A 10,068-nucleotide genomic window follows, 5' to 3' on the forward strand; every position below is an offset into this window, starting at 1 on the left:
AAATACGTTTAGGGGAAATAAAACGTATAGAAAGTTAAAAGCTATAATATTTATTTTAAATGTATTTTTCAGACTTCTTAGTGATAAAAGTGTATTTGCTTCTGCAGGAAATGACAGATAAGCTATACGTAATTCTTAAATTGTTACCTGATGACGAAAGCAGAATCCAGGTCTTCAAGCGTTGTTATTTTGTAAACTAGGCGATGGAAAACTCCAAAAGCGTAATTAAACACAAAATTAAATTAATCCGCCAAGTTTTAATGTAGATCTTTACACATAATTTCACCAAAATCCGATTAACAGTTTAGGAGGCATAATGTGAGTACAAACATGGACGTTCTCCCATTACGTGCTAATTCCAATGCACTTTGAGTCAATAAAACCCATTCTTTGTTTATTGTAAGAAACTTTCGAAAGAGTTATGTGCAAATGTTGATGGTCTCAAGCTTATCTGTTGTTAATTTACAACTCTGCCGTCTACACTAGTAACGTCATCCTATGCAAATACAAAGACAAGACGAAGTGCAGAACACACCAGTTTCGCTCTGGGTTAACTTACATCAGCTCGGTGTTCAGAACAATGCGCAACACCGTCGTTCTTTGTTTCATGCTGTCCGTCATCGGACAGTGCTCATGCGTGGAGTCAACAACAAACAATCATCCGATTATAGGTATTGTTTAAATGTATTTTGCTGAAAAGCAATGTGGTGTTATTTTTATTATTATTTAACAGCACTGCAGCTTCAAGAATAAATATGGTACAATTCATCTGATCACAGTTTTTCGATGAATTTTGAGTTGTTTTTATGATTCAGAAACGTAAGAGTATTAGTTCTTTGTTTCTTATTTTCTACTGGTTACTGTCTTCTCCTAGACACCAAAGTTGTCATTCGAATTTCACTGGCGTCGTTTGTTTTGCATAAAGTTCAAATTAGATGTTGTTTTTGTCGAAAACGGATTGCCGAACAAAAAGTGGATGCAGAACACAAGATTTATAGCCGCAACATAACAATTTCTGAAGTGAGATGTGTGGTGCCTGTAATGTGATTAGCCCTTCAGCAACAGATACGAGGTGCGATCGGAAAGTTTAAAGACTGTGTCAATAGAGGGCGAACCGGATGTAGTACGAGCTTCTGCCGCTAGGGGGTGCGGCCTACATTCATAGTGAATCAGTGTGCCAGCCGGCATCATCGAATTAGTATTTGTTTCTTAGTTACGGGCGTTTTGGTAGTGCATTACACCGACCCTCTTGCGATTTCGGAATGGCGTGTGCATCAAATTTTGCCAAAGACTCGCCAAAACGGCTACGGAAACCTATGAAATGCTAAAGCAAGCATTTGGGGAGTCCGCAATGGGTCGTGCACAAACTTTTGTGTGGCATTCACGTTTTAAAAATGGCCGAACCTCTGTCGATGATGACGAGCGTTCTGGACGACCATCTTCGAGCACAACGCCCGAAAATGTTACGAAGATTCGGCAGGCCATTCACGAAGATCGACGTCGTACCATCAACGACTTGTGCGACATTGTTGGGATAGGCTATGGGACCTGTCAGCTGATTCTAAAGGAAGAACTCCACATGCGACGCATCCTGTCTGAGGACCAGAAGCAGAATCGACTTCTCGTTTGTTAGGAGCTCAAAGATCTTGCAAGAACCGACCCCAACTTCCTTTCTAAGCTCCGTGTGACTTCTTCCTCTTCCCAAAGATGAAAACTCAGCTAGAGGGAAGGAGATTTGAGACGATAGAAGAGATTCAGGCAGAATCGCAGATGGTGCTTGACAGGCTGACAAAGAAAGATTTTCAGGGATGCTTCCAGGCTTGGCAGCGGCGCTGGGATCGTTGTGTTCACTGCCAGGGGAACTACTTCGAGGGTGATGGATGAATTTAATACCTGAGATAAGTGTACGGGTTTTTATACGCGCAGTCTAGAAACTTTCCGATCGCACCTCGTATGTATGCACAATAATTAAAAATCAAGACAAATTGCAATTTCGTAATTTAATACTTGGTAATTTATTCCTGCAAATATATTTATAGCACTCCCAGTCATATAAATCCATTTAAACCACTTCGGACCTTCCTAAACCATCAAGGATTTGGAACTTTCACTCTGACAGACCTCATTTTCAGGATCTTAGCCGTTAATATCTTATTGAATTATCAGCAAAATCTCACTAATTCGGAGTAAGAGTTATAATTCCGTATAATATAACACTTTAAAGTCGTATTTAATAATGAATATTTATTCAGAATCCAGCAACATGATTAATTTATGAAAAAATAAAAATGTTTGAAGCCGTAGCTCGTCTAAAGAGTATTTACGCATTAAATCAGTTCGTCAAAGAAAAACACAACGTGTCTCCATTTAAATAATCAATTTGTTAATTGACTTTTCGGGAAATACTAGCTGTTTACCCTGAAAATCATACAAAACTCATAAATACACTCTGTGTGGGGGGGGGGGGGGGCAAATGCAGAATTTGGTACTGTTAAGCAGGTGGAACAGTTTAACTATGTGCTTTAACGGATTAAATCCACATTTTAGGATAATTCTGCATTTTGTGTAAGTAAAATATGTAAAATAAAGAAGCAGTTCGAATTAGTGAAGTCTTATTGTGCCTATTGTACCAACTACCCTAAAGAGGACACAGAAGATATTAGGCTTTTATGGCTGTTCACTTTTAATGTGAATGCTATTTCTGTGTAATTACATCTTTTATATTTACGCTCTACTGCAATCGTTTCGGTTATTCCGTAGCTAAAACTTGTGCCTACCTAAAACGAGAAGACTATCTAATTGTAAACTATAATTTCGAACTTCGTCAAATTTAAGAAACGTTTCGCGATGTATTTAATCAACATTCGCAATCCTGTGTAATTTAATGGGCGAAATGACGTGTGTCGCCAGGTGTACTTGCGCAGGAGAAAGTATTGGAGAGTGATCCGCAGTTAAACACTCATGTTAGCTACATTGCAGCTTCCTACGTGAAATTCCTGGAAGGCGCTGGGGCTAGGATTGTTCCAATCATGTAAGTCTTACTAAGTATTTATGATTTGATGTTTTCAAAGCGGTGAGCTTGAAGATTTCTGTCCTCTGGATTGTTGCGCCGTGTAATATGGTAGATGTTTACCAACGTTTCAGAGGTCATACTGCCTCCGTCATCAGGGCGATGAATTCATCGACATACACAGACTACACAGCGCAACAACCCTGAAGACAGAAATCTTCATTGCTACGTATTGTCAGGTCACACGTGGAGTAATTAAGACATCGAATAAAGAACTTCTTGAAGGCAAATTAGGTCTAACGATATTACTGACAGACAAATATTGAGTCGATCGTATTTCTCTTGGCTGTGAAGCTTTCCAACGCTTTGAAAGATCGTAAAAGCTCTATCTTCAGTCAACCCTGAAGACTTGTGTAGTACTTTCCTCAGACACAGTGGTAACCAACTACAAGCCCACACGGTGTTAAAACAAAGAGATTCACAATCGATATATGCATCGTCTTAAGAACCTCAAATTCAAGATAAGTATCAAAATCTCTGCGTGGCAAACAGAGTAATTTAATGTCTAACGAGCTACTTAAGTGAGTAATTGACTTACTAATAGGTTAACTGATTAACTGAATAACCAATTAAGTACATGGTATCGTACAGGTTATACTCACCCAGTAACCAGAAAATTTGTTCATCACCATCATCAACAAAAAAAAAATCGCTATCAGCACCTACCTCAACGCAGTTCCATCCGGTTTAAGTCTTCCCGTTTGTCATGAGGTCTTCCAACCACGAATACGAAACCCTACAAATTAAATCAACAGATATTTACAATAAAGGTAATACATTTTTGTTGTACATCGCTTTTTTGTTTTCAGGATCAACAAAACGGACAAATATTACGAAAATATAACCAATCATGTGAACGGGTAAGTTTAAATCAGCGATCAACAACGAGGTTCTTGAGTTTACGTCCTACGAACCTGCGATACTATTCTTCTTGACTGCGGGCCAGCAGGGTCTAATTTGTAGACCCACCAGGCCAGGGTACCACATGCGTTCACTGTTTTCCAAGACGAAACACGTACGGACAAACTCGGCGAACTCTATTACGCTTTCATTTTATACACATAGTGCAAACAATACATATAACCCAATTCTACAGTGGAAAACACGTACTCTAGAATTGCTGTTTATATTGTCATACAGAGTTTTACTTCCTGGCGGAGATGCACAATTTGACGCACCCGGTGGATATTCAGAAGCTGGTCGAAAGCTGTTTGATCACGCAATGAAGATGAACCAAGCTGGCGACTACTTCCCTGTGCTGGGAATCTGCCTCGGGTTTGAGCTGCTTACTTTCTTGGCCGCCAACAACGTGGAACATCGCGCCAGATGTTTCAGCTACAACGAAGCTCTGCCCTTACAGTTTACAGGAAGTAAGTTACCATCTGCACAGAGCATAGTCGTTCTTGGGAAGCTAACAGTCGCTCAGCTGGTCAAGAAATTCGTCTTCTGTCATAGAACACGATATTCAGATTAATGAAGTACAAATCCTCATATCCATCGTTATCTATTGGGTTATGATTCGTTTTCAATAAGTTACATAATTACTGTTTTTATTCATAATTTCTGTTCGTCTCTTTATGCAGATGGAAACATTTTAAAGAATTTAGAAGTAATTAGTTCTTAGCAACCTAAACATACACTTGATAAAAAAATTAGCTTTGTTTCACTGGCCTTGGAATAAGTTCCTTCTTTACTTCTCACTTAAAGACAAAGACAGTGCCAATTTCCAAAAAAGCAATGCATTTTAGAGTTTTTCGTTGTTTTTTTAATATTTGGTGTAATTTAAACAACAAATGAAAAATAATGAATGGTAAGTAATAAGTATGTGCCAAGATATGTTGAAAGACTTTCTTTACTGTTTCAGGTTTCTTCACAAGTAAATTGTTCGGAAATGCACCTAGCAGTACAATAGGAATATTGGGAAAGGAAAACGTGACCGCCAATTTCCATCGATATTGTCTAACAGAGAAGGTAAAGTGAGACTTGAGGTTCTCACGGTGGCGAGTGTGAAGATGGCTGTCTTCTGGGTTGTTGCGCCGTGTAAAATTTACAGACGTTTCACAGGTACCTGCTGCCTCCATCATCAGGCACTCATCGCCCTGATGATTAGGTTTCACCAGTGCCCAACCCTATTCGGAACCATAGACTTAAATTTGCTTTTGCCTTATTTTTCCTTATTCTACAATTGTTGATTTAATTAATATACAAACTCTTCATTCATCTGTCATTTATTTTGTCAGTTCGGATGAAATTTTCTACCTTTGTTCTGCTTTATAACGCAGGCGCAAAAGTGAACTCTTATCTCGGTCAAACAAACAGAAAATAATATTTCTGGAAAAGACAAACTGTATGACAAATCTAGGCGTCAGAACAAAGGGGGGGGGGGGAGATACTGAAAATTTTGATACCAACTGTACTGAAGCGAATTCAGTGTTACGTTCCGTAACCTTAGTACTTCGATCTCTTTTGAGATAATAATGTTTATGAACTTCTCTGATGATATTTAAGCTTTCAGTAAATGGGTAATTTAAAGGTCACAGTGTAACGCAAAATATAAAGTCGCCGAATCCTGGCTTATTAACTGTAATGCCTGTGTATTAGTGTTATGTGACTATTTGCACATGGAAATAGAAGGCATTGTAATAAATTCCACTTATAATTTTAATAGCCTTTTTATGATCAAATTTCAGGGTCTATGCAAAGAGTTCTCATCAGACTGCCGCATGTGGCCCTCACATATGTTTTGTGTGGACCCATTCATCTTTTTGTAACTTTGAGTCATTCCGTACAATGAGAAACGCCTTTGTCAGAAAACACGTCGTCAGTGTCTAACAGTTGGCCTACCTGTCTCTGTGAGCAACTGTAGTGCAGTTTTATAATGGACATCAAATCACGATCGTCTCACTGATGAACGAAAATTACGTAAACAGAAATTAAATCCGATACTGAAATATTACTCAAACAAAATCAGTGTCAATACCTAACTAATAACTGATTTTGTTATTAAAATTATAGAATAACGTTTGTAACAATGGGCATAACTCAGTAACATTATAATAAATTTGCGAAGGCGTTTCAATTAACGTCCTTAAGTGGTCCGTCTGAGAAAAAGCAATGTGGCTCCAGCCTGGAAAAAGGCTTTAACCCGACTCCACGTACAAATATATGTACTGAATACGCCGAATAATGAAGCAGCATCATCTAATATGGCAAATTATGACTGATTACCTGGTTATTTAACGACACTGTTGTAAATGTCTTCTGGTATTACAGTCCGATTCGGATGACGGATTTCTCTACTGTAACAAACAAACCAATTAAATGACAAATAAGCATTTAATTCTCTAAGTAACTAACTGTTATTAATGAAAGAAAGTAAAGAAAAATTTGACGATAGCTGTATTTAGGGTTTTGCGCCGTGTAGAAGTTTACAAGCGTTACAGAGGTGTTTTCTACTTCCTTCATCAGGGCGGTCACCGCCATAGCCATCTTCATATACGCCACAGTGAGAACCAAAAAAATTATTGTTTCATGAAACAGAATGTTCTTCAGTGTGATCACTAAACCCACCACTTTACCCTACTGGATTTACAGATACACAACCCATTTTTCCATGACAATTTTTAATATTAATGGCCAAGTGACTAAAACTGTATTCTCACTTTAATTTTATCAACCATAGTTTTGTATGATATCACAGCGACAAACATTTTTAAAATCTTGGACTATCTAGTGTGTCATTTGGTTAAAAATCACCAACGTCCCTGATTCGTTGGAGATTTATACTGATATGGCTGATACCCGGAAAATATTTTATTAACCACAATTTTATACACACTTCTGGTTTCCATCAGGCACACGGGTAAATTGACAAATGAGTAAGGTGATGGCGAAGACAAAATATGTTAAGTGGGTTTATGAAGGGTCTTCTTCCCACGTAACCAGGCTAATGAGAAGCTCGTATTTCAGAACATCACTGAACTGCATCTCGATGAAGAATGGCAATTTATGACAACGAACAAGGATTCGGACGGCTTGAAGTTCATATCCTCGTTGGAGCACAAAAATTACCCACTGTACGGACTGCAGTTTCACCCTGAGAAGAATATTTACGAGTGGAAGAAGGGCAAAGTTCACCCTCACTCGGCAAACGCCATACGAGTCTCGCAGTATTTCGCAAATTTCTTCGTAAACGAGGGTAAGACATATGAAGCTAAAAAAATTCAGACATCACAGTGGAACATGTCAGTTGACGCGCCATAAGGTGCTGTTCCCAGACAATCCTTTAATTGATTGCTGTTGCTTCCAATCTTATAAATTTATTTTAACTTACTGTATGAATCCGAATCCTTGATACTCTTAAACTAAGTACAGTAACAGTCACAAAATTGCAGGCTTTAGGGTGACAACAAATATTACAAAGTTGCAACACTAACAGCGAAGCCCAGGTGATTGAAGACAGCTCAAATCTCGCACTGTATCAAAGCAGGCAACGCTGTCCTGGTCGCGCGGTAATGGGCGGGTGTCATTTTGTGGCCTTCAAACATGCAATTTGGTGACGGAGACAACTATCGAGAAATTCGCCGCTATTAAACTTTCATTATATCATCATCTCATTACATCATTCACAAGAGCAGGTCACTGGGTAAGATGTTTCTTATCGTCCGTCACCCTGCCTCCATAAAGTCCATATTAATATTATCTTATCATTCATACCTAATCTTCCAAATGGCCTGGTTCCCTCAAGATTCCAAACCAGAGATTTGTATCAGATGGCACTAATTATCGTTCCCACCTCATGTATTATCACGGCTTCCATGCGTGCAGGAAATCATAAATTACAAAAATGGCTTTCTCCTATAAAAGAAGATGTTGACACAGAATTTTAAGAAGATTTCCAATTGGTTTAAGGGTGACAGGCACACGGATACAGTAAGCGTATATTTTCTTGCAATAAAGTAAAGTAAGCTAAAACGTTTTATTCTTTTACAGCCAGAAAGAACGCCCACAAGTTCCCGATCGAGCCTGAAGAAAGAATACATCTTATCTACAACTACCCTGCGAAATATACTATAGATCGTACAGTTTTTGAACAATGCTACGAATTCGAAATATAATTGATACGTCTTTTCACGTAGTTCTATAATGTCAAATGTTAAGACGTATTACACATAAAAGTAATCACATGTCATATTATGAAACCAAAGTCTAGACTATGTACTCTTCGTCTCAGATCCGGCACGAACGATAAGCGAAATTTTCACGATAAAATACGTTATATTGAATAAATTTACATCTTATTTGACTTGTGTTTAATTAAAAACTAGCAAGAAGGAATGAATAACTATATCAACATTAATACGAACACTTATAACGGTTACAAGAACTGAAATTGCCCAGTTTTTACATAAGCCTAAAAAAATAATATGTCGGTCGGAGCGACAAATTGCCTTCATCTTCATGGTTGAAGACATGGGTGAACAGAGTCACAGCACTACACTGCATCGACACACAGTTGACAACAATCAGAACTCTGTAAAGGAACGTCAAATCTTTCACATAAGCTGTTCCATCTTTGTAAGATTTGAGGTTTTCACAGTGGGTGAGTATGAAGATTTCCGTCTTCTGGGTTGTTGCGCTGTGTAGTCTGGTCGATGTTTACCAACGTTTCAGAGGTCATACTGCCTCCATCATCAGGGCGATGAGTATGAAGATTTCTGTCTTCTGGGTTGTTGCGCTGTGTAGTCTGGTCGACGTTTATCAACGTTTCAGAGGTCATACTGCCTCCGTCATCAGAGTATGAAGATTTCTGTCTTCTGGGTTGTTGCGCTGTGTAGTCTGGTCGACGTTTATCAACGTTTCAGAGGTCATACTGCCACGATTAATCGCCCTGATGACGGTAAACATACTACACTGCGCACCAACCCAGAAGACATAAATATTCATGTTCCATCTTATTTTTCCAACATATTCTACGCCACTCGTTGTACTAACAGAACTGTTCTTTTAACAGTTCTGTTTCTGTAACAGGCATCTTGTTGTTTAGAGGAAAGGACGGAACTTAACAAGAATTTGAAATCGTAATTCTCAGGAAAACATTTGGGCCTAAAACGAACAAAGTATACCTTGAAATAAACGAATAATTTACGATACTATACAACGAGAAATTTGATGAATTTATACAGGAAAATCAAGGTCATATAGTATCGGTAGGACAGTGAAATCTAATACGCTGCGATTGTCTGGGTATGTGTCTATAAGGTAAGGAGACACAGCATGCATAGGCCTCAAAATTTTGATGGAGGAATCACCACTTGCAAAAACGAGAAAATATAGAATATAATTGGCAAGATGGGTGTTATGGAACTGGTTGGCTTTGTTTGGTTAGGTTAGCAGAGTTCATTACAAGGTCGGTTATTAAAAAATATTAATATATTCGGCTTTATCTCGTGAATTTAGCCCGTAGGCCTTCACTAGGAAGTCAGAAGTAGCAGGGTTTAAACTTGCCGCAATACTGAGATTGGCAGGGTCTTCCAATCTCGTGACAAAGGATGGCAAGCGAATGCAAAAGACAAGTAAAAGCATTTTACCTCCAGACCCTGCACAAGTCTTGATGGTCCTTTGCTTAATTGTGACTGCATGTAGCCATATGCAGCATTACTGAAACCTGAAACAAAAATAAACTTAATTGTAACAACAAAATTACTTTTCTTTAAAAATAACATTTCATATGGCTACCACTTTTTGGTTATATGAGGTACAAACTACCTCGACAAATTCAAATAGAGATGGTTACCTTCTGGACTGTTGCTCCGTGTAGTCTGGTATAAGTTTGCCGACGTTTCAGAGGTGCTTGTTACCTCCATCATCACTGCAACGAGAAAGTGAGGATGGAAGCAACACGAATCTCTGAAACGTCGGCAAACTTCTACTAGACTGACTGCACGAAACAATAGTCCAGAAGGAAGCCATCTTCCCACACACCTCTGTCAGGACCT

At 38.6% G+C, this 10,068-nt stretch overlaps 1 protein-coding gene and 1 long non-coding RNA gene across 3 annotated transcripts in view; one reads left to right on the plus strand and one right to left on the minus strand.

Annotated features, from left to right (window-relative positions):
• Window positions 1-508: 508 nt before the first annotated feature.
• LOC110829402 (gamma-glutamyl hydrolase A) lies at window positions 509-8,375 on the plus strand. Of its 2 annotated transcripts, XM_022063092.2 has the most exons (7): window positions 510-671; window positions 2,911-3,031; window positions 3,880-3,930; window positions 4,211-4,440; window positions 4,935-5,041; window positions 7,040-7,268; window positions 8,063-8,375. In XM_022063092.2, exons 1-7 carry the CDS (start codon window positions 581-583, stop codon window positions 8,185-8,187), a joined length of 954 nt encoding a protein of 317 aa, XP_021918784.1. In that variant the 5' UTR covers window positions 510-580; the 3' UTR covers window positions 8,188-8,375. The 2 variants fall into 2 exon arrangements, with proteins under 2 accessions (XP_087213394.1, XP_021918784.1); XM_087357268.1 differs by lacking the exon at window positions 3,880-3,930 and having other exon boundaries at window positions 509-671.
• Window positions 5,040-10,068, minus strand: part of LOC147872313 (uncharacterized) — a 160,660-nt gene continuing 155,631 nt past the window's right edge. Inside the window, exons 2-4 of the long non-coding RNA XR_015537438.1 lie at window positions 9,661-9,737; window positions 6,299-6,369; window positions 5,040-5,199 (exon numbers count right to left, since the gene is read on the minus strand). This is a non-coding gene — a long non-coding RNA (uncharacterized LOC147872313). The remainder of the gene's footprint in view (window positions 5,200-6,298; window positions 6,370-9,660; window positions 9,738-10,068) is intronic.

This window comes from Zootermopsis nevadensis, unplaced genomic scaffold, assembly GCF_977971745.1.
Source record: "Zootermopsis nevadensis isolate Lab colony 2312 unplaced genomic scaffold, Znev_1.0 Znev_ptg000028l, whole genome shotgun sequence".
Classification (NCBI taxonomy): Eukaryota; Metazoa; Arthropoda; class Insecta; order Blattodea; family Termopsidae; genus Zootermopsis; species Zootermopsis nevadensis.

Excerpts from the sequence above, each read along its gene's own strand:
- LOC110829402 (XM_022063092.2), top strand. The coding sequence starts at position 581 with ATGCGCAACACCGTCGTTCTTTGTTTCATGCTGTCCGTCATCGGACAG. Across the intron at positions 4,441-4,934 it reads GCCCTTACAGTTTACAGGAA|GTTTCTTCACAAGTAAATTG; the intron begins GTAAGTTACCAT and ends TTACTGTTTCAG. Across the intron at positions 7,269-8,062 it reads AAATTTCTTCGTAAACGAGG|CCAGAAAGAACGCCCACAAG; the intron begins GTAAGACATATG and ends ATTCTTTTACAG.